The sequence below is a fragment of the Mobula hypostoma genome, chromosome 21 (genome assembly GCF_963921235.1).
Source record: "Mobula hypostoma chromosome 21, sMobHyp1.1, whole genome shotgun sequence".
Classification (NCBI taxonomy): domain Eukaryota; kingdom Metazoa; phylum Chordata; class Chondrichthyes; order Myliobatiformes; family Myliobatidae; genus Mobula; species Mobula hypostoma.
Genome location: NC_086117.1, coordinates 62,791,211 through 62,816,261, shown reverse-complemented (window position 1 = coordinate 62,816,261; position 25,051 = coordinate 62,791,211). Strand labels below are relative to the sequence as shown.

At 43.5% G+C, this 25,051-nt stretch overlaps 1 protein-coding gene across 2 annotated transcripts in view; it reads right to left on the bottom strand.

Moving 5' to 3' along the window:
* The window catches only part of LOC134360064 (phosphatidylinositol 4-kinase alpha), a 267,869-nt gene that overhangs the window by 44,832 nt on the left and 197,986 nt on the right, over positions 1 to 25,051 (bottom strand). For both annotated transcript variants that reach the window (XM_063074140.1, XM_063074141.1), the window contains 2 exons: positions 16,242 to 16,409; positions 3,061 to 3,114 (listed from right to left, as the gene is read on the bottom strand). In XM_063074140.1, the coding sequence (XP_062930210.1) occupies positions 3,061 to 3,114; positions 16,242 to 16,409 (222 nt within the window). The remainder of the gene's footprint in view (positions 1 to 3,060; positions 3,115 to 16,241; positions 16,410 to 25,051) is intronic.

The window sequence follows — 25,051 nt, the reverse complement described above, 5'->3', positions numbered from 1 at the left end:
CACCGACCTGCACTCAGCCCATAACCCTCCATTCCTTTCCTGTCCATATACCTATCCAATTTTTCATTAAATGATAATATCGGACCTGCCTCTACCATTTATACTGGAAGTTCGTTCAACACTTACTTCAAGCTCCCCTGTCCTCCCCTGATAATTGACTTATCACTAAATTCATGCGAGGAAAATATACGCTGTGTGTTTAATATTAAAATCGTTAGATGAACCCTTTTAGAAACGAAATTGAGTTTACTAGCCACTTATCACCTATATTCCGGTTGTGATTAACATCCCCCCCGCCCCCGAAAGAGAATCGCCAAAAACAACTTGTAGAAGAAAATCGGCACATACACGCATGCACACTGGTGCCCGCACAAGGCTTCATGGTCATGGTAGTCTTTCTCGGGGTAAACAACGTATTTGACTGCTACTCTTGTCCGTTGTCAACCCTACCCCCACTCTCCCCCCCCCCCCTCACCCTGGGTTGGCTGGTCTGCAAGAATATTGTCAATAATCAACCGGTTTGCAGTGCAAAAAAGGTTGGGGACCCCTGGCATAGTGGTTAGCATGACACTATTGTTGCTCAGGGTAATGGCGTTTTAAGTTCAATCCAGCGTCCTCGGTAAGGAGTCTCTGCATATTCTTCCGCATGGAGTGTGTGGGATTTTCCCCAGATGCTTCAGTTTCCTCCCATAGTCCAAATAAGAACCAGGTAGGTTAACTGGTAATTGTAAATTGCCCCATGATTGGGTTAGGATTAAACTGGAGTTGTTGGGGTTGCTGGGTGGTGCAGCACAAAGGGTTGGAAGGGCCAACTTTGCGCTGTATCTCTAAATAAATAGAATGGCTAATTTGGGGGCATAATTTTAAGGTGACTGGAGGACACACAGAGACTCCTTACAGAATGGTGCTGGAATTGAACTCCGAAATCTGGAAGGTCCTGAGCTGTGATGGTGTCATGCTAACAATGAGTCCCGAAGATGTGTGATCTATTCCAGTAATTTGCCTCGGAAAAGGAAAGTTGAAATCTATAGATCAGGAACATGACCAGCAAAACCTGGAAACGCTATGAGATCCATAAAGACACAGGAGTCTGATCGCTGTGACTGTGGAGTCAATTGTTCTGGACATTTTCTAAGCTATGAAGCAGTCACAGTGAAACTACCGTAAGACATAGAAGCAGATTAAGGCCATTTGGTCCATCAAGTTTTCTCTGCCATTCAATCATGGCTTTTTCTCCCCCCAACCTCCATTCTCTCACCTTCTCCCCATAATATTTCACCACCCCACCTTACTAATGAAGCACCTATCAATCCCTGCCTTAAATGCACCTAAAGACGTGGACTCCACCTTCCTCTGAGGCAGTGAGTTCCACAGATTCACCACCTTCCAGCTCAAGAAATCCCTCCTCACCTCAGTGTTAAAGGGATGTCTCTTTATCCCTTTGATCCAAATCTCAAGTGTGAACAAAGCCAACGAGAGCTAAAAATGGCACCAGAGGTTTTCGTGGACCAGAACAACTTCTTCCAGTTCATCTGTGAAACAGTTTAAATCTCTTGTTTGTGTGTCTTTCTTTTCCTTTATAGACCATAAGATATAGGAGCAGAATTAGGCCATTTGGCCCATCGAATCTGTTCTGCAATTTAATCATGGTTGATCCATTTTCCCTCAATTTCCTGCCTTCTCCCCATATCCCTTCATGCCCTGACCAATCAAGAATCTATAACACCACATTAAGACTTGGCCTCCACAGCTGCAGCACTCTCTGGCTAAAGGAATTCCTCCTCCTCTCCATTCTAAAAGAACACCCTTTTATCCTGAGGCTGTGTCCTCTGGTCTTAGACTCTCCCACTACAGGAAACATCCTCTCCATTCTATCGAGGTCTTTCACCACTCAATAGGTTTCAATTAGGTTACCCCTCATTCTTCTGAACTCTAGTGAATATTGGCCCAGAACCATTAGTCACTCTTCACATGACAAGCCATTCAATCCTAGAATCATTTTTGTGAACCTCCTTTGAACCCTCTCCAGTTTCAGCACATCCTTTCTAAGATAAGGGGCGCAAAGCTGCTCACAATACTCTAATGAGGCCTCACCAGTGCCTCATAAAGTCTCAACATTACATCATTGCTTTTATATTCTCATTTTTTTTCCCAAGGTGGTTGGGGTCCTGTTGGAGTCCATGATCAACAACTGCCCTCAAACTACGTCCTTCACGGGGGGGTGGGTTCTTGCTTTCGGAAATCGCCAAGCGACCCGCATTTCAGTATCTCCAGGAGTGGCTTGGATGACATGTGCCTTCGGGGTGCAGCCCTGAAGATGACTCAATTCCTCGCCCATGTTGCCAACTGAAGTGCTGTGGGAGATTGAAATATCGAGACAGCGGGCACAGCTGTTGGAGACCTCTGTATTCGAGTGATCTCACTCTCTCTTTTGATGGTGAGAGAGAGTCTGCTGGGGACTCGAATAAGCAACGCTGCAGATTGTAGCAGCGAGCTGTTGGAATCCTCTCTCGCTGTGGCAGGAGCGATACCTCTCTCTCCTTCATTAGTGAGAGAGAGAGCTTGCCTGGGATGTCGAAGTTTTGGGATGGACAGTTGTTTTTGATGGACTCTAGATCATGGTCTGTGGGGGCTTTGCTACGGCTTGCATGGTGGGTGATGGGGAGGGGGTGTGGATTGATGCTTTTGTTGCTGTTTATGTGTGGGAGGGGTGAGTGGGGCTTTGGAGTTCAAACGCTTTCTGTCATTCATTCTTTGGGATTTTTTCCTCTCTGTTTCGTGGATGTCTGCAAGAGTAAGAATTTTAGGTTGTATACATTCTCTGATACTAAATTGGACCACTGAACCAGCGTTAGGATAGAAACAGGCCATCAAGTTATCTACAAATAACCTCATTCTTAAATCCTACAACATATTACCAACAGTGAGGGACAAAAATAAACCTATTTTGATGAGTTTCTCAACCTTTCAGTTCAATGTTGCAAACAAAATAACCAGGTGTAAACTGTTCAAACATAATACTACTTATCTTTCATCAGACTAATTCAATGTATTCCTTACCTTGTCGTATCGAAGAGCTTGGACAATCTGAGGGATGTAGAAGAGAATAGCATCCTGTTGGAAGACGATTAGTTAGCAAGTCTCTTGAAATGCACAGCTGCCAGAGAGATGCACATTTATTTCTTCTCTTTTAAAAAGAAGTCTGATAACTTGTTAAAAAAAATCCCTTACTTTCATGCATCATAATTTATCAGAGCACAGCAGAAGTTAGAAATACACAAGGGTATTGTGGAGGGAAGTTATTTCTCAGAGCAATTGAACTCGTTTCAATTGAACCTACCTTTCCCATTCTGACATGTCGGTCTATGGCCTCCTCCACTCTCATGGTGAGGTCACTCTTAGATTGGAGGAGAGGCATCTCATATTCCGTCCAGGTAGCCTCCAACTTGATGGCATGATATTGATTTCTCAACCACCTGGTAATTTCTCCCCTGTCACTCTTCTCTCTTTTTCCATTCTCCATTCTGGTTGCCCTCTCATCCCTTCTCTTCTCATCACCTGCCTATCATCTCCCTTTGGTTCCCCTCCTCCTTCTCCTCCTTACATGGCCTACTCTCCTCTCCTTTCTGACCCCTTCTTTTCCCATCAGCTCCCTCTGGTCCACTCCTCCTTCCCTTTCTTCTCTTCTATCCGGTAACCCTCTGACCCCTTCTCTTCTCCTCACCTGCCCAAGACCCCCTCCTTCCCTTTTTTCCAGGGTCTACTGTCCTCTCCTATCAGATTCCTCCTTCTTCAGCCCTTTATTTCTTCCACCTATTACCTCTCAGCTTCTTATTTCATCGCCCCACCCCAACCCACACATCCTCCTTTAAGCTCACCTGGTCTCACCTATCAATTGCCAATTTGTACTTCTTTCCCTCCACCCACATTGTTACTCTGGCTTCTGCCCCTTTCCATTCCAGTTCTGATGTAGAGTCTTGGCCTGAAATGTCAACTCCACAGACACTGCCTGACCTGCTGAGTTCCTTCAGCATTTTGTGTGTGTTGCTCTAGATTTCCAACATCTGCAGAATCTCTTGTGTCTATGATTTGTAATATTTTGGGAAGAAACCCCTCAGGACGGTGTGGGAAATAAGCTTTCGCTGAATCATGACAGTCAATTAGAGAAGGGAAGACCAAAAACAGTCGAAAGTTGGTTTTAAAAAAACAACACAGGCAGTGGTTTAATTCTTCGTCTCAAAGATTTTTTTTAAGTCATCATATGCAAATATCATTTCAGTATTGCAAGTGAAGTGTTTTCATTGCCAGTGGATTTTGGTTAATTGGCCCAGTGGTTAATTGGTGCGGTCGCTTATTTGGGACAACTCTTACAACAAAGCTAATTGAGAAAATAGATGTAAAATGAGGGACCACACACCAGTCTTCATAGGGGGATCAGAAGTGGAGAGAGTAAACAATTTCAAATTCCAGGAAGTTAATATCTCTGGGGACCTAACCTAATCCCAACCTATAAAGAAAGCAAGACAATGGCTATATTTCATTAGGAGTTTGAGAAGATTTGGTATGTCACCTAAAACACTCGAATATTTCTACAGATATACTGTGTAGAGTATTCTAACTGGCTGCATCACTGTCTGGTACGGGGGAGGGGTGCTACTGCACAGTATCAAAATAAGCTGCAGAGAGTTGTAAGCTTAGCTCCATCGTGGGCTCTAGCCTCTGTAGTATCCAAGACACCCTCAAGGAGCGATGCCTCAGAAAGGCAGCATCCATCATTAAGACCCCCATCACCCATGTTATGCCCTCTTCTCATTACTACCATCAGGAAGGAGGTGCAAAAGCCTGTAGGCACACACTCAATGATTCAGGAAAAGCTTCTTCCCCTCTGCCACACAATTTCTGAATGGACATTGAATCCATGAACACCAACTCACTACTTTTTTAATTTCCTATTTTTGCACTACTTGTTTAACCATATTTTTTATATATATATAAAATTGTTACATTTACTATTTAACTGTGAATTACAGTAAATATATATTTATTGTAAGTCATTTTTTTCCTCTATTATTATGTTTGCATTGTACTGCTGCTGCAAACGTAACAAATTTCACAACGTATGCTGGTGATATTAAACCTGATTCTAATTTTGATTCTGATTATCAAAGTACACTTGTACACCTGCTCGCTAATGCAAATATTTCATCAGCCAATTATGTGGCAGCAACTCAATGCATAAAAGCATGCAGACATGGTCAAGAGGTTCAGTTGTTCTTCAGACCAAACATCAGAATGAGGAAGAAATGTGATCTAAGTGACTCTGACTGTGGAATGATTGTTGGTACCCGATGTGGTGGATTGAGTGTCTCAGAAACTGCAGATCTCCTGGGATGTTCACGCACAACAGACTCTAGAGTTTGCAGGGAATAGTACAAGAAACAAAAAACATCCAGTGAGCAGCAGTTCTGTACCTTGTTATTGAGGAAGGTCAGAGGAGAATGGCCAGATTTTCGATCTATAGTTATCTCTGATGGAATTTTCAGTGACACATCAGAAAAGAACACCACACAGGACAAGGAGGAACCCCACACACAGTCTCTGCCACATAAGTAACGTGCATGTCAGTGTGAACAGGGGACAGTGGGCCTGACCTTGATGGTAACTGTATGGAGGAAGTGGGGGAATAGACAGTCGTGGGGAAGAGAGGGAAGAGAGGGAAGAAAAATCGGGAATAATAAGACCAGGTGAAACCACAGCCTCCCCATGGATATATTCTGAGTTTCATATGTGGATCAAAGAAATAGAGCAATGGTCACACACTGGTCTGGAACCACTTCATCATCTGCAGATGCTGGAAACCTTGAGCAAGATAATGAGAGGCATTGATCCCAGGGCTGAAATGGCTAGCACGAGAGGCATAGTTTTAAGGTGCTTGGAAATAGGTACAGAGGAGATGTCAGGGGTAAGTTTTTTTACGCAGAGAGTGGTGATTGCGTGGAATGGACCGGCGGGGGCGGTGGAGGCAGAAATAATAGGGTCTTTTAAGTCTCTGTTGAGAGACTCCTGGATAGGTACATGGTAAATAGGTAAATAGAGGGCTATGGATAAGCGTAGGTAGTTCTAAGGTGGGGACATGTTCGGCACAGCTTTGTGGGCCGAAGGGCCTGTATTGTGTTGTAGATTTTCTATGTTTCTATGTTTTTAACACGCACAAAATTCCAGAGGAACTCAGCAAGACAGGAACTCCATCTATGGAGGGAAATACACAGCTGACATTTTGGGCTGAGACCCTTCATCAGAGTCTAGGTAGATAGACAGAGTCATAAAAAAAAGATTTTGCCACTTGGCTTTCATAAATCAAAGTACTGAGTAAAGGAGATGGGATGTAATGTTGAAGTTGTATAACACTTCTGTGTTAGAAAATTCCATCAGAGATAACTATAGATCGAAAATCTGGCCATTCTCCTCTGTGAGGTCTAATTTGGAGTATTGTGTGCAGTTTTGGTCACCTACCTACAGGAAAGATGTAAGTAAGGTTGAAAGAGTACAGAGAAAATTTACAAGGATGTTGCTAGGTCTGGAGGACTTGAGTTATAAGGAAAGATTGAATAGGTTAGGACTTCATTCCCTAGAACGTAGAAGACTGAGGGGAGATTTGATAGAGGTTTACAGAATTCTGAGGGGTATAGATAGGGTAAATGCAAACAGGCTTTTTCCACTGAGCAACACGCACAAAATGCTGGAGGAACTCAGCAGGCGAGGCAGCATCTGTAGAAAAAAGTACAGTTGACATTTTGGGCTGTGACCCTTCGGCAGGACTGGAGGAAAAAAATGAGGAGTAGATTTAAAGGTGGGGGGAGGGGAGAGAGAACCACCAGGTGATAGGTGAAACTGGAAGGGGGAGGGATGAAGTAAAGAGCTGGAAAGTTGATTAGTGAAAAGGATACCGGGCTGGAGAAGGAGAGAACAGGCCATGGAAGAAAGAAAATGGGGGAGGCAACAGGCAGGCAAGGAGTTACGGTGAGTGAGGGAAAAGAGGATGGGGACTGGTGAAGGATGGGGGGGGGTTGTGATGGAAATTACTACAAGTTTGGGAAATCAATGTTCATGCTATCAGGTTGGAGATGAAATATAAGGTGCTCAGCGAAGCAGTCTCCCAATCTCCCTGAGAGCAACGGATAACAGACTCACAGGTGAAGTGTCGCCTCACCTGGAAGGACTGTTTGGAGCCCTGATGGTAGTGAGGGAGGAGGTGTAGGGGCAGGTGTATCACTTGTTGCACTAAGATTGGGCGGGATTACAACTAGAGGACATGTGTTAAGGGAGAAAGGTAAAATGTTTAAGGGGAACATGAGGGGAAACTTCTTCACTCAGTGGGTTGTGAGAGTGTGGAATAAGGAAGTAGTGCATGCCAACCAATTTCAATGTTGAAGAGCAATTTGGATTGGTACATGGATGATAGGAGTATGGAGGGCTATGGTCCTGGTGCAGGTCAATGGGAGCAGGCAGTTTAAATAGTTCAGCACAGACTAGATGGGCAGAAGAGCTTGTTCCTGTGCTGTATTTTTCAAAAACTTGACGTCCATCCACAAATGTTGTCAGAATTTCACCAGCACTTTCTGTGTGTTGCTCAAGTTATGGAATAGACTACCCCATGAAGCTAGGCAGATAGCTAGGTTTCATTCTGGGAATCTTCATTAATCTGCATTAGGTTAAGTTACTTAAATAACACTAAAGATGTAGTCTACACAAATCAGCTTGTCCATAAGCCCACCAGGGGATCGGCTGTTTTGGATTGGGTGCTATGTAATGAACCTGAGGCGATTAGGGAGCTGGAGGTAATGGAACCTCTTGGAAGTAGTAATTAAAATATGATTGAGTTCAGTTTCAAATTTGAAAAGGAGAAGCTGGTATCAGGTGTATCGATATTTCAGTGGAACAAAGGAAATTACAGTGGTATGAGAGAGGAACTGGCCAAGTAGGATTGGAAAAATAAGCTAGATGGAGGGACGGTAGAGCAGAATTGGATGAAATTCCTACAAGAAATAAGGAAAGTACAGGAAAAATATATTCCAAGAAAAAAGAAAATTATGAATGGAAAAATGGCACAAATGTGGCTTACGAGAGAAGTTAAGGCTAAAATAAAAGCAAAAGAGATGGCGTACAAGGAAGCAAAAATTAGTGGGAAAACTGAGGACTGGATGACTTTTAAAAACTTACAGAGGGAAACTAAGAAAGTCATTAGGAAAGAAAAGATGAAAAGATGAATTATGAAAGGACGTTGGCAATTAACATTAAAAAGGATACTAAGAGTTTTAAAAAATATATTAAGAGTAAAAGAGTGACACGGGTAGATATAGGACCGATTGAAAATGATGCTAGAGAAATTATAATGGGTAACAAAGAGATGGCAGAAGAACTAAATGAGTATTTTGCATCAGTCTTCACAGTGGAAGACATTAGCAACATACCTGATAACCAGAGGTCCCAGGGAATAGAATTAGGTACAGTCAAGATTACTAGAGAGAAAGTGCTTGGGAAGCTAAATGGACTAAGAATAGATAAGTCTCCCAGACCAGATGAGGTGCACCCATGGGTTCTGAAGGAGGTGGCTTTGGAGATTGTAGGGGCATTGGAAATGATCTTCCAGGAATCAATAGACTCTGGCATGGTTCCAGAGGACTGGAAGGTCGCAAATGTAGTTCCGCTGTTTAAGAAAGGAGGGAGGCAGCAAAAAGAAAATTGCAGACCTATTAGTCTGACATCGGTAGTTGTAAAGTTATTGGAGTCAATCATCAAGGACGAGGTTATGAAATACCTGGAGGTGCATGACAAGATAGGCCCAAGCCAGCATGGTTACATGAAGGGAAGATCTTGCCTCACCAACCTATTGGAATTTTTTGTGGTAATCTCAAATAAGATAGCTCCTTTGCATCGGGACTACAGAGCGTCGTGGGAGTTGAATTGTGAAGGAAGGCAGTTTTTTTAAAAACTTCTTCGAGTGCAAGAAGGGCGAGACTGCGCAGGCGCGTGACGTCAGCAGGACCACGCGGAGAGTTTAAAAAGGCGACCACCCTATACAGTGGGCAGCGGAGTGAGCGGTAGCGGAGTGTAGGGCTTTGGCTTCAACGGGCTTCGGCGATAAACGGGAAGAGGCGAGAGCGAAGCGCCAACTCTTTTTTCTCTCCCCCCCTCCGCCACCCCTTTCGCGAATCGGCCCGGACAGACAGGAACAGCAGGGCTCTCACAGCTAACGGTTTAAAAAGTTTGTCTGTTTGGCGAGGTAAGTGGGTGAGTAGACTTATTTTTCCTGTTTCATTCCTGTAGAATTAGATAGCATGCCTGCAGGGTTAGTGCTTTGTTCAGGGTGTCAGATGTGGGAATCCTGGGAGACTTCCAGCCTCCCTGATGGCCACATCTGCGCCAGGTGCACCGAGATGCAGCTCCTCAGAGACAGTGTTAGGGATCTGCAGCTTGAAGACCTACTGCTTATCAGGGAAAGTGAAGAGGTAATAGACAGGAGCTACAGGGAGGTAGTCATTCCTAGGCTACAGGAGTCAGAACACTGGGTGACTGTCAGGAGAGGGAAGGGAAATGCCCGGATAGTGGAGAGCACCCCTGTGGCTGTCCCCCTCAGCAACAAATATCTTGTTCTGGATGTTGAGGGGGATGACCTGACAGGGGACGCCCACGGTGACCGGGTCTCTGGCACTGAGCCTGGCGCTGTTGTGCAGGAGAGAAGGAGGGAGAAGAGAAATGCGGTAGTCATGGGGGATTCCATAGTCAGGGGAACAGACAGGAGATTCTGTGAGCCTGACAGAGATACCCGCATGGTGTGTTGCCTCCCAGGTGCCAGTGTACGGGATGTCTCGGATTGGGTCCTGAATATTCTTAAGGGGAAGGGTGAGCAGCCAGTTGTCTTGGTACATGTTGGTACCAATTACATAGATAGGACAAAGGAGGAGGTCCTGAACAGAGATTTCCAGGAGTTAGGAAGGAAGCTGAGAAGCAGGACCTCCAGGGTAGTAATCTCGGGATTGCTACCTGTGCCATGTGCTAGCGAGGGCAATAGTCGTCGGATCAGGCAGATGAATGCCTGGCTGAGGGACTGGTGTAGGGGGCAGGGCTTCAGATTCTTGGATAATTGGGATCTCTTCTGGGGGAAGTATGACCTGTTCAAAAAGGACAGGTTACACCTGAACCCGAAGGGGACCAATATCCTGGCGGGAAAGTTTAATAGAGCTGTTAGGGAGGGTTTAAACTAATTTGGCAGGGGGATGGGAACCGGAATGATAGAGAGGAGGAAGGGGAAAACAGAAATAAATCTAAGATAGTGAGCAGTAAAGATGTCAGGAAAGACAGGCAGGTGATGGGGCAAATGTGTAGCCATTGGGATGAGTTGCAGTGCAATAAAGTTGCAGTGAAATCAAAGCAAGAAGTATCAAATACTGGTCTTAAGGTGTTGTACTTAAATGCACGCACCATAAGGAATAAGGTGGATGATCTTGTTGTACAGCTACAGATTGGCAGGTATGATATTGTGGCCATCACTGAGACCTGGCTAAAGGATGCATGTCTCTGGGAGCTGAACGTCCAAGGATACACGGTGTATTGGAAGGTTAGGAAGGTAGGCAGAGGGGGAGGCGTGGCTTTATTGGTAAGAAATGATATTAAATCATTAGAAAGAGGTGATATAGGATTGGAAGGTGCAGAATCTTTATGGGTTGAGCTAAGGAATAGCAGGGGTAAAAGGACCCTGTTGGCAGTTATTTATAGGCCTCCAAACAGCTGCAGGGATGTGGACTACAAATTACAACTGGAAATAGAAAAGGCTTGTCAGAAGGGCAGTGTTATGATAATTGTGGGGGATTTTAACATGCGAGTAGATTGGAAAAATCAGGTCGGCACTGGATCTCAAGAGAGAGAATTTGTAGAATGTCTGCGAGATGGCTTTTTAGAACAGCTTGTTGTTGAGCCCACTAGGGGATCGGCTGTACTGGACTGGGTATTGTGTAATGAACCAGAGGTGATTGGAGAGATTGAGGTGAAGGAACCCTTAGGAGACAGTGATCATAACATGATTGAGCTCACTGTGAAATTAGAAAAAGAGAAGCCGAAATCTGATGTGTCGGTGTTTCACTGGAGTAAAGGAAATTACAGTGGCACGAGAGAGGAACTGGCCAAAGTTGACTGGAAAGAGACACTGGCGGGAAAGACGGCAGAGCAGCAGTGGCTGGAGTTTATGTGAGAAATGAGGAAGGTGCAAGACAGGTATATTCCAAAAAAAGAAGAAATTTTCGAGTGGAAGAAGGATGCAACCGTGGTTGACAAGAGAAGTCAAAGCCAAAATTAAAGCAAAGGAGAGGGCATACAAGGAAGCAAAAATTAGTGGGAAGACAGAGGATTGGGAAGTTTTTAAAACCTTACAAAAGGAAACCAAGAAGGTCATTAAGACAGAAAAGATTAACTATGAAAGGAAACTAGCAAATAATATCAAAGAGGATACTAAAAGCTTTTTCAAGTATATAAAGAGTAAAAGACAGGTGAGAGTAGATTTAGGACTGATAGAAAATGATACTGGAGAAATTGTAATGGGAGATGAGGAGATGGCAGAGGAACTGAACAAGTATTTTGCATCAGTCTTCACTGAGGAAGACAGCAGGATACCAGACACTCAAGGGTGGCAGGGAAGAGAAGTGTGCGCAGTCACAATTACGACAGAGAAAGTACTCAGGAAGCTGAATAGGCTAAAGGTCGATAAATCTCCTGGACCAGATGGAATGCACCCTCGTGTTCTGAAGGAAGTAGCTGTGGAGATTGCGGAGGCATTAGCGATGATCTTTCAAAAGTCGATAGATTCTGGCATGGTTCCGGAAGACTGGAAGATTGCAAATATCACTCCGCTATTTAAGAAGGGGGCAAGGAAGCAAAAAGGAAATTATAGACCTGTTAGCTTGACGTCGGTGGTTGGGAAGTTGTTGGAGTCGATTGTCGAGGATGAGGTTACAGAGTACCTGGAGGCATATGACAAGATAGGCAGAAGTCAGCATGGATTCCTTAAAGGAAAATCCTGCCTGACAAACCTATTACAATTTTTTGAGGAAATTACCAGTAGGCTAGACAAGGGAGATGCAGTGGATGTTGTATATTTGGATTTTCAGAAGGCCTTTGACAAGGTGCCACACATGAGGCTACTTAACAAGATAAGAGCCCATGGAATTACAGGAAAGTTACATACGTGGATAGAGCGTTGGCTGATTGGCAGGAAACAGAGAGTGGGAATAAAGGGATCCTATTCTGGTTGGCTGCCGGTTACCAGTGGTGTTCCACAGGGATCAGTGTTGGGGCCGCTTCTCTTTACATTGTACATCAACGATTTGGATTATGGAATAGAAGGCTTTGTGGCTAAGTTTGCTGACGATACGAAGATAGGTGGAGGGGCCGGTAGTGCTGAGGAAACGGAGAGTCTGCAGAGAGACTTGGATAGATTGGAAGAATGGGCAGAGAAGTGGCAAATGAAGTACAATGTTGGAAAGTGTATGGTTATGCACTTTGGCAGAAAAAATAAACGGGCAGACTATTATTTAAATGGGGAAAGAATTCAAAGTTCTGAGATGCAACGGAACTTGGGAGTCCTCATACAGGATTCCCTTAAAGTTAACCTCCAGGTTGAGTCAGTAGTGAAGAATGCGAATGCAATGTTGGCATTCATTTCTAGAGGAATAGAGTATAGGAGCAGGGATGTGATGTTGAGGCTCTATAAGGTGCTGGTGAGACCTCACTTGGAGTACTGTGGGCAGTTTTGGTCTCCTTATTTAAGAAAGGATGTGCTGACATTGGAGAGGGTATAGAGAAGATTCACTAGAATGATTCCAGGAATGAGAGGGTTAACATATGTCCGCTCTTGGACTGTATTCCTTGGAGTTTAGAAGAATGAGGGGAGACCTCATAGAAACATTTCGAATGTTAAAAGGCATGGACAGAGTGGATGTGGCAAAGTTGTTTCCCATGATGGGGGAGTCTAGTACGAGAGGGCATGACTTCAGGATTGAAGGGCGCCCTTTCAGAACAGAAATGCGAAGAAATTTTTTTAGTCAGAGGGTGGTGAATCTATGGAATTTGTTGCCACGGGCAGCAGTGGAGGCCAAGTCATTGGGTGTATTTAAGGCAGAGATTGATAGGTATCTGAGTAGCCAGGGCATCAAAGGTTATGGTGAGAAGGCGGGGCAGTGGGACTAAATAGGATAAAATGGATCAGCTCATGATAAAATGGCGGAGCAGACTCGATGGGCCGAATGGCCTACTTCTGCTCCTTTGTCTTATGGTTTTATGGTCTAAGATTGATAACGGAGAGGCTGTGGATGTTGTGTATTTGGATTTTCAAAAGGCCTTCGATAAGGTGCCGCATATGAGGCTGCTTAATAAGATGAGAGCCCATGGAATTACAGGAAAGATATTGGAATGGGTGGAGCATTGGCTGATAGGCAGAAAGCAAAGGGTGGGAATAAAGGGATCCTATTCTGATTGGTTGCCGGTTACCAGTGGTCCGCAGGGGTCGGTGTTGGAGCCGCTTCTTTTTCAATGTATATCGATGATTTGGATTACGGATTAAATGGTTTCGTGGCTAAGTTTGTGGATGACATCAAGATAGGTGGAGGAGCAGGAAGTGTTGAAGAAACGGAAAGGTTGCAGAGAGACTTGGTCAGTTCCTAGGAGAGTGGGCAAAGAAATTGCAGATGAGATACAACGTTGAGAAATGTACAATTGTACATTTTGGAGGAAGAAATAATCGGGCAGATTATTATCTAGATGGGGAGAAAATTCAAAAATCGGAAGTGCAAAGGGACTTGGAGGTCCTCGTGCAGGATACCCTAAAGGTTAACCACCAGGTTGGATCAGCAGTAAGGAAAGCGAATGCTATGTTGGCATTCATTTCAAGAGGAATAAGGTATAAGAGTAAGGAGGTGTTGATGAGGTTCTATGGGGCACTGGTGAGACCTCATTTGGAATACTGTGTGCAGTTTTGGGCCCCCTATCTTAGAATGGATGTTCTGATGTTGGAGAGGGTTCAGAGAAGATTTACAAGGATGATTCCTGGAATGCAGGAGCTAACATATGTGGAGCGTTTGTCAGCTCCTGGACTGTATTCATGAGAGTATAGAAGAATGAGAGGGGATCTCATAGAAACATTTCGAATGTTGAAAGGGTTGGACAGATTAGGTGTGGAAAGGCTTGGTGGGCGAGTCCTGGACAAGAGGCCACAGTCTTAGAATTAAAGGGTACCCATTTAAAACAGAGATGAGGAGAAATTTTTTTAGCTAGAGGGTTGTGGAATTATGGAATTCGTTGCCACATACAGCTATGGAGGCCCAATCATTGAGGGTGTTTAAGGAGGAGATTGATAGGTATCTAATTAGTCAGGGTATCAAGGGATATGGGAAAAAAGCCAGAAATTGGAACTAGATGGGAGAATAGTTTAGCTCATGGTGGAGTGGCGGAGCAGACTCGATGGGCCGAATGGCCTACTCCTGCTCCTTTGTCTTGTGATCTTGTGTAAATGTCACACCAGCATACTGATTAGAAATGTGCTCAGTTCTGGTCGCCTCACCTCACTACTCACTACAGGAAGGATGTGGAAACTATAGGAAGGGTGCAGAGGAGATTTACAAGGGTGTTGCCTGGATTGGGGAGCATGCATTATGAAAACAGGTTGAGTGAACTTGGCCTTTTCTCCTGGGAGCGATTTAGGATGAGAGGTGACCTGATAGAGGTATATAAGATGATGGGAGGCATTCGTGTGGATAGTCAGAGGCTTTTTCCCAGGGCTGAAATGTCTGCCACAAGAGGGCACAGGTTTAAGGTGACTTGATGTCAAGGGTAAGTTTTTTACTCCGGTGAGTGTGTGGAACGGGCTGCCAGCGACGGTGGTGGAGGTGGATACGATAGGGTCTTTTAAGAGACTCCTGGATAGGTACATGGAGCTTAGCAAAATAGAGGGCAATGGGTAACCCTAGGTAATTTCTAAGGTTCGGCACAACTTTGGGCAGAGGGGCCTATATTGTGCTGTAGGTTTTCTATGTTTCTGTGTAACAAATGGGAAAAGAATGATGTAATTTTCCTAAATCATCACAAACAATAGTCTGTAATTTCCCTTTGGACTCAGAGGCAACTCGATGTGGCAGAACCGAGACGAAACGAGACGAGGCAGTGGGCCTATCGATGAAAGCGAGGAAGTGAGGTTCAATCGATTTAAGCACTGGGCTGAATTGGAAAGGTTGGGGGCAGGGCGAATCGAGGCGGCAGGTTCCAGACCCCAGAGTGAATCGAAGTGACAGAACCCGATGTTCAGATGATGATTTGGGCACCAGGCCAGGGATGAACTTGTTCAGCTTGCTGCTCAGCTTTGTGCTAAACTATGGGTCTGGGGATGGACTCACTCTGTAGACTTCAGTTCAAAATGTCATTTGTTTGCATTAAATTTTTGAATATAAAACAAAGAATGGTACAGCACAGGAATCTGCTATAAAGCAAATCAAAAATCACCCAGTCACTAATCCTTCCTTTGTCCATGTCCCTCCATCTTCCTTACATTTTTGTGCCTATCTGATCATCTCTTAAAAGTCTGTAATTTATTTGCCCGTACCAGTTTGCATGATTTGTTTTTTTCTGCATATTAGGTGCTTGATGCTCTTTTTTTGGGGTTCTATTGGTTTTCTTTGTTTTGTGGCTGCCTGTTAAAAGATGAATCTCAAGGTTGTATAATCCATACAAGATCCTGAGGCGTATACAGTAGATAGGGTAAATGCAAGCTCGTTTGCATTGGTTGGGTGAGACTACAACTAAAGGTCATTGGTTAAGGGTGAAAGATGAAACGTCTGAGGGGAACATGAGGGAAAATTTCTTCACTCAGAGAGTGGCGAGAGTGTGGAACGAGCTGCCAGTGCATGTGGTGCACACAAGCTCGATTTCAGTGTTTAAGGGAAGTTTGGATGGGTACATGGTTGGTAGGGTATGCAGGGCAATAGGATGATAATAAATGCATTTCAGTTTTAAATTTAACTATCTGTAATTTCATGCATGGTATGCTTAAGAACGTGTGATTTCATAACCAGAGGAATGATACTAGTTATGTGTGACAGAATAACTATAGCATAAACACAGACCTTTCTGGAAGTCTGGTCAGCACACTCATCCTTATCTAAAATTTGTTTGATATTTCATCACACGCCGCCGCTACTTACCGGAGGAAATGACCGTAGCACTTTCACGGCATACTGTGCAGTCAGAGGATGCGGTGGATACAAGCTTGAAAAGTAGGAGAGAGCTGTTGGTGGATCGGTGGGTGCCCAACACAAGATGTGGCTCAGCTCTGGGGCGTCAGCGTCGATCGTGTGCCAAGTGACCAGATGCTTAAAAACAGACACCAAAGGGAGAAAACATTAAGCCCCAATCAGAAAACTATGTCCATCTACAAATAACTATACAAAACGTTGCCTTTTGATCAGTTAACCTTTGGGATAGGTTACAGTTTGAGCAGTTTACTCTGTAGAATCTAGGACTTCTTCAAGGAGCAATGCTTCAAAAAAAGGGGCATCCATTATTAAGGACCCCCATCACCTACGGCATGCTTTGTTCTCATTGCTACAATCAGGAAGGAGGTACACACTCAACAATTTAGAAACAGCTTCTTCTCTCTGTGAAGAGAACGCTACCTCACTATTTTTTGTTCTATTTTTGTGCTACTTATTTAACTTTTCTAAAAAAAAATATATATATATACATTTAAAATAGTTAAATTAAATAACTGTTTACAACTATTTATCTCCAAAACTAGCGGTCATGGGTTAAGTGTGAAAGGTGAAATGTTTAATGGGAACATGACGGAAAGTCCTTCACTCAGAGGGTTGTGAGAGTGTGGAACGAGCTGCCAGCGCAAGTGGTGAATGTGAGCTCAGTTTCAACGTTTAAGAGAAGTTTCAATAGGTGGGGGTATAGGATGGTGGGGGTATAATCCTCAGGGTCAATAGGACTAGGCAGTTTAAATGGACTGGATGGGTCATAGGGCCTATTTTGTGCCGTACTTTTCTATGACTCCGCTGCCAACACATCCCTAACTGGTGTTGTTCACACAGCAATGCATTTCACTGTCTGTAGTAAATAAAGCTAATTCAGAATCTGAATCTAAATTAAAACATGCATTAGATTAAAGTTCTGACGTCTCAAAGTACAGAAAATGTTGTTTTAAAAAAAGCACAGAACACAGTTAAATTCTTATTTACTTCACTCTGTTGATGTGCGATCAGACTTATGTGCTCCTAATGGAAGAGAAGATTTGCAAGAGCACCACAGGGATCCTGGCATCCCGGGAGCTAAATAGACACGCAGGAGCATCTGCAAACTAACTGCCCCATTAGCACAAGAAAACAGTGGTAAATGAATTGGAAAATTCTCAGGATGATGCTCAATGATCTGGCATAATTGTGAACAACAAGTCGGTGGTAATAAACAACCCACATTATCATTTATATTTTCTTTACCTTACCTCGAACCGTATTGTTGTACGATGATACACATTTGCAACCTGTTCGCTCTATTCTTTCCTCTTGGCCTTGTAAATTATCTAATACTCTTTTTGAGAATTTGCTTTTCCCTCCACTTCAACCGCTGTATTCCAGATCACAAATGCTTGCTTGGGCTAGCTTCTGTTTCTTTTCCCATCACCTTAACTTTGTGTTCTCCACTTACCATTAGAAACTATCAGACCATGAGACACAGGAACAGAATTAGGCCATTCCATCACGGCTGACTTATTATCCCTCTCAATCTCCTTGTCCTACCTTCTCATAACCTTTGGCATCCTTACTAATCAAGAACCTAGGAACCTCGACTTTAAATATACTGGGTCTTTAATGACAGGCTAATGATGAACTTTTAAAGCAGTGTTAAATTCTGTCTGGTTATGTGAAGCTTAAAAACAAATTAGTCCAACCCTTCCAAAAACAGATACCATCAGGGAGGAGGTACAGGATCCTGAATGTGCACATTCAGTGATTCAGGAACAGCTTCTTCCCCTCTGCCATCTGATTTCTGAATGGACATTGAACCCAGGATCACTACCTCACTGGTTTTTGCACTACTTATTTAACAATATTCTTAACTTACATTTCTTATTATGTATTGCATTGTACTGCTACTGCATAACAACAAATTTGACAACATATGCCGGTGATATTAAACCTGATCCGAATTTGCTTAATCCAGTTGAAAGATTTAATTGTAAATGATGCATACAGGAAAAACCATGTTGATTTAAAACCATGTTCATGTATGTTTTCTTCATATCATTAGTCTCCAAGTACCCTGAAACTTAATCCTTAATAATAGTCTCCAGCACTTTCCCAACCACTGAGGTCAGGCTAACTGGCCTATAATTTCCTTTCTTTTGCCTTCCTCCTTTGCAATCTTCCAGTCTTCTAGGACTATGCCAGAATCAAGTGATTCTTGAAAGATCATGACCAATGCATCCGTTATCTCTTCCGCAACCTCTCTCAGGACTCTGGTCCAGGTGACCTATCCATCTAAGCTCCTTTAGAGTTTGTCTAGCACTTTTTCCTTTGTAATAGCAATGGCACTCACTCCTGCTCCCTGACATTCATGAACCTCTGGCACACTTCCACCGTGAAGACAGATGCAAAGCGCCCATTAAGTTCATCAGCCATTTCTTTGTCCCCCATTACTACCTCACCAGCATAATTTTCCAGTGGCCCAACAATATCAACTCTCACCTCCCTTTTACTCATTATATACCTGCAAAAACTTTTGGTATCTTGCTTTATATTATTGGTTAGTTTGCCCTCATATTTCATCTTTTCCCATCTTGTAGCTTTTTAGTTGCCTTTTGTTGGATTTAAAAAATTTCCCAATCATCCAACTTTCCATTCTCTTTTGCTACCTTTTATGCCCTTTCCTTGGCTTTTATGCAGTCCTTAATTTCTTTGTCAGCCACGGTTGCCTACACCTGCCATTTGAGAACAACTTCTACTATGGGACATATCTATCCTCCGCCTTGTGAACTATTCCTAGAAACTTCTGCTATCTCTGCTCTACTGTCATCCCCACCATTCCTAGAAACTTCTGCTATCTCTGCTCTACTGTCATTGCTCACCTGGGCAAGCTCCCCTCTCATGCCTCCGTAATTTCCTTTATTCCATTGTGTTACTGATACATGTGACTTATGCTTCTCCCTTTCCAATTGCAGTATGAATTCAATCATATAATCACTGCTTCCTAAGGGTTCCTTTACATTAAGCTCCCCAATAAGGTCTGAGTTATTACACAACACCCAATCTAAGGCAGCCTTTCCCCGAGTAGGCTCAAGCACAAGCTGCTTTAAAAAGCCATCTCGTAGGCATTCAACAGATTCCCTCTCTTGCGATTCCAACACCAACCTGATTTTCCCAATCCCCTTGCATATTGAAGTTCCCCATTACAATTGTGACGTTACCCTTATTACATGCCTTTTCCATCTTCCTTTGCAATCTCAAACTCCATATCTTGGCTACTATTTGGAGAGCCTATATGTGATTCTCATAATGATTTTTTTACTCTTGCAGTTTCTTAACTCCACCCACAAAAATTCGACATTCTCTGACCCTACATTAGCTCCTTCTGAAGATATAATTCCATCTCTTACCAACAGAGCCAAACTATGCTTTCCTGCCTGTCCTTTCTGTACAAAATAAATTCCCAACTATGGCCATCTTTCAGTCACGACGTCATACTGACCAGTCTTTAATTGTGCCATGAGTTCGTCCACCTTATTCCAAAGGCTACGTGCAATTAAATACAGCACCCTCAGTCCTGCATTCTTCGCCTTAATGAATTTTGCCTCTGTGGTACAACTTAACTCTTTGCTCTGTCTGCATTTGTACCCAATCATTGGCCTGTCCTTCCTTGTGTTCATGTTACACCCATCACCTACGAGTTCATCCTCTGCTCTATCATACTGGTTCCCATCCCCGCGCCATATCCACGTAGATGTACTATGTACTCTATAGTGGGGAGGGCTTTACCCGTGATGGACTGGGTTGTATCCACTACATTTTGTAGGATTACTCCTGTTCAGTCTCTCCACTCTCACTTTAAAGCTAAGTCCTCTAGTTCTTAACTCACCACCCCTGAGAAAACAATTGAATGCATTCACCCTGTCTGTGCCCCTCATAATTTTATACATCTGTATAAGATCACCCTTTACTTTCCTATGCTCCACTGAACGAAATCCTAGGAGGCTCAACCTCTCTAATTCAGCTGCTCAACTCCAAGGCAAAATCCTTGTAAATCTTCTTGCACTCCTTCCCGCTGAATGACGTCTCCCCAGTAGCAGGGTGACCAAAGCCAAACATAGTGCACTCCCATCAGAGAAAAGGCTAGCACAACATCCACACCAGGGCCATCATCATCATCTTCATTATGTGTTGTGTGGGCAATCATGATTGTTCTTGGCAAATTTTTCTACAGAAGTAGTTTGCCATTGCCTTCTTATAGGCAATGTCTTTACAAGATGGGTGACCCCAGCCATTATCAATACTTTTTAGAGATTGTCTGCCTGGTGTCAAAGGTCGCATAACCAAGACGTGTGATATGCACCAGCTGCTCGTACAACCATCCACCACCTGCTCCCATGGCTTCACGTGACCCTGCATCCGGGGGTAAGCAGGTGCTACACCTTGCCCAAGGGTGACCTGCAGGACAGCAGAGGGGAGGAGTGTCTTACACCTCCTTTGGTAAAGGGTATCCCTCCAGGACCACTAGACTTGAAAACAGTTACTTCTCCTAAGCTATCAAGCTAATCATTAACCCACCTGACCACTCCCACCACCACTACATACACAACACTGAGCGTCACCTTATGAACAATCAGTCGATGTAATAACAGTTACTTGTACATTCTGGGTTTTTTTGTTTTTATTGTACTCTTTATGCTTACTGTGTTTTTTTTATGCTGCATCGGATCCAGAGTAATAGTCGTTTCATTATTCTTTACGGTCCTGTACTGAAAAGTGACAAAAAACTAAAACAAAAAACTTGAATCTTGAACATAGTCTCACCGTATGTGGGATCACCAATGTTTTGTACAACTCTACCAAGACCCTTATAATAGTGTTGATGAGCAGAGAGATCTTGGGATCCAAGTTCATAGCTTCCTGAAAGTGGCTGCAAAGGTTGGTAGAGTGGTTAAGAAAGCATATGGCATGCTTGCCTCTATTAGTTGAGGCACTGAGTTCAAAGTCAGGAAGTTATGTTGCAGCTTTATAAAACTCTGGTTAGGCCGCATCTGGAGTTTTGCATTCGGTTCTGATCGTTCCATTACAGGAAGGATATCGAGGCTTCAGAGAGGATGCAGAAGAGGTTTGCCAGGATGCTGCCTGAATCAGTGGGCATCTGGTATAACGAGAGGTTGGACAAACTTGAGTTGTTTTCTCTAAAGCAGTGGAGGCTGAGGGGAGGTCTGATAGAGATTTAGGTAAGATTATCAGAAGTATAGACAGGGTAGACAGATAGTATCTTTTTCCCAGGATTAAAATATCTAATACTAGAGGGCATGCATTGAAGATGAGAGGGGTTAAGTTTAAAGGAGATCGGAGAGGTAAATTTTCTCTACTCAAAGAGTGGCAGGTGCCTGTAATGTGCTATCTGGGGTGGTGGTAAAGAGACACAGTAAGGACTTTTAAGAGACGTTTAGAAAAACCCATGGAAGTGCAGGAAATGGAAGGATATGGTCACTGTGTGGACAGAATGGATTAGTTCAGTTGGCCATTTGATTACTAATTTAATTGGTCTGGCATATTATGGTTTGAAGAGCTGTTCCTGTGCTGCCCTCTTCTATGTTCTAAGCCATCTGTTGACTTTCTTTCTAAAGCAGGGGTTCCCAACCTTTCTTATGCCATGGACCAAAACCATTGGGCTTTGCTACTCTTTGCATGGTGGGTGCTGGTGGTGGGGTGGGGTGGGGTTCCGATGCTTTCTGCAGGAACCAGCAGGGGGAGGGTTGATGCTTGGCTGCTGCTTGTGAATGGGAGAGGGAGGGACAGGCTTTGGGGTTCTAACATTTTCTGCCATTCATCCTTTGGGGCCTATGCTTTGTGGATGGCTTTGAAGAGTAAGGATTTCAGGTTGTATACTGTATACATTCTCTGATATTCAATGGAACCATTGAACCATTAAGCAAGAGGTCTGTGATCCCCAAATTGGGAACCCCGTTCTAATGCTTGTTTGCTCAAATTGTATTTCTCTGTCAAATGCCTAATCAACTGTTTACCACATATTTTGTGTGTTTGTACTCTACACTTCTAAGCCAGAGATCCCTCTGCCTGTGTATCCTGCCACCGTCAACGTTCTGAGCATGTATACCCCAAAGGGATTTCTGGATCCCTTGACAATTAGAAGATTTATGAACCTAATAAAGCTTTTGATTCTGATGTATGTAGTAAAGGACCTGGCCATAACAGATGCCTTGCAGGCAAAGTCTGCATCTATTTTTACAAAATTACGAGACAGGGAAGGGAGGCCCACACCCATATCTGCTAGACACACGCAGACTGAAGATTTTTTAAAAAGCAGAAGTAGTAATTAAGTCCAATGAAGATTTGATTATAAAATACTGAAGGTTTAAAGGTGGCAGTGAAATTGGAAAAATAGAGGAAGGTGGAGAAACAGAGGAAGGTAGCTGACTGTGAAAGAGAGGGATTGTGCAATAAACACCCTCAGCCAAAGACACTAGAAGCTTTGTAGTGTCGAAGGAAGTGGATTCACTGACAGTGTGATTTGTTACAGAGCTTTATGTAAAAAGAATAAGTGGTCTCTACTATAAAGAAGAATTTATGAGGTGAATCATAAGGTCAGTCTTTTTCTCTTGGGGACATTGATAGGGAAGGTTGCAGGGGTCCCCAGCCTGAGGTCCATAGACCCCTTGTTAATGGTAAAGGTCCATGGCATAACAAAAAGGTTGGGAACCCCTGGTTCAGAGGGATATGGGCCAAATGTAGTCAAATGGAACTCACTCAGGTAGGATGCTTCTTTGGGCAGTATGGTAATGTACTGATAGCACAACACTTTACTGTACCAGCGACCTGGGTTCGATTCCTGCCGCTGCCTGTAAGGAGTTTGCATGCTCTCCTGTGATCGTGTGGGTTTCCTCCCACAGTCCAAAAATATACCGTTCGGTAGGTTAATTGGTCATTGTAAATTTTCCCATGATTAGGTTGGGTTAAATTGGGTGTTACTGGACAGCGCAGTTTGAAGGACCCGAAGGGCCTACTCCGTGTTGTATCTCAATAAATAAATTGATAAAAACTGAGGCCAAAGGGCCTGTTTCTGTGCTGAATAACCCTAACAATTAGCATCAGAGTTGAGGAAAAGAAGTCAGATATGAGGCTAAGTATATGACTAAATCAATGCTTTAATTAGGGTGCACTATTTGGGTCAATAAGTTTCTGTAAGTTTATTTATCCCAATAGTTTCTGTGAATCCTTCAGTATATTGGCTGGGCCATATAATATGAGAACTGCTTTAATATGAGACTAAAATTGGTCCAAATGGTTCCCTTACACTGGCTTGGGAAGAAGAATAGAGCATCAAAGATAATGAAAAGAGGGGAACTGAATTAGCCATGATCAAATGGCACAGCAGACTTGACGGGCCAAATGGCCTAATTCCGCTCCTACATTCGGTGGTCACTTTATTCCGTACACTTGTACACCTGCTCATTAATGCAAGTGTCTAATCGTCCAGTCATGTGGCAGCAACACAGTGCAGACGTGGTCAAGAAGTTCAGATGTTGTTCAGAGCCAACATTAGAATGGGGAACAAATGTGGTCTAAGTTGACTGTGGAATGATTGCTGGTGTCAGATAGGGTGGTTTGAGTATCTCAGAAACTGCTGATCTTCTGGGATTTGCACACACAACAGTCTCTAGAGCTTACAGAGAATGGTACAAAAACACATCAAACATCCAGCGAGTGGCAGTTACGTGGATGAAAACGCCTTGTTAATGAGAGAGGTCAGAGGAGAATGGCCAGACTGGTTCAAGCTGACAGGAAGGTAATAGTAACTCAAATAACCATGCATTATAACAGTGGTGCACAGAACAGCATCTATGAAAGCATAAAACGTGAAGTGGACGGGCTAGAGCAGCAGAAGACCACAAACATACACTCAGTGGCCAATTTATATGTACAGGAGGTAGCTAATAAAGTGCCCACTGAATGTATACTAATTATTTCCATATCCCTCAACGTACTGAACATTCAAGTACCTGTCCTGATGCCTCTTAAATGTTCTTTCTTTCTGCTCATGCCTCCACCACCTTACCTGGTAGCTCTTTCCAGATAGCATCTACTGTGTGAAAAATTTACCCCTCAAATCCCCTTTAGCCCTCTCTCCATCTCCCCTTGAACTTCATTTACTGCGTGCTCACTGATTTCACAGAACCAGCCCCTTGGTCACCATATCCATGTTAACCTCATTTGACTGTCCCATTCGTCCACATTAGGACTGTATTTTTCCAAATGTTGCTGATTCAAGTGTCTGTCTAAATGCCTCTATATTAGAATTAGAATCAGGTTTAATATCACTGGCACATGTTGTGATTTTTTTTTCCTTTTTGGCAGCAGTACAGTGCAATACATAGTAATAAAACTATAAATTACAATAAAAAGTATTTATAAAAAATTAAATAAGCAGTGCCAAAAGAGAGGAAAAAATACTGAGGAATGTTCATTGTGCATTCAGAAATCTATTGTGGAAGGGAAGGAGCTATTTCTGAAACACTGAGTGTGCCTTCATACCTCCTCCTCGATGGTAGTAATGAGACGAGAGCATGTTGTGAGTGATGGGAGCCCTTAACTAGGCATCACCCTTTGAAGGTGTCCTGGATGCTGGGGAGACTAGTGCCAGTGATGGAAGTGGCTGAGTTTACAACATTCTGATCCTGTGCAGTGCCCACCCCCAATATCAGACAGTGATGCGGCCAGTTAGAATGCTCTCCACAGAA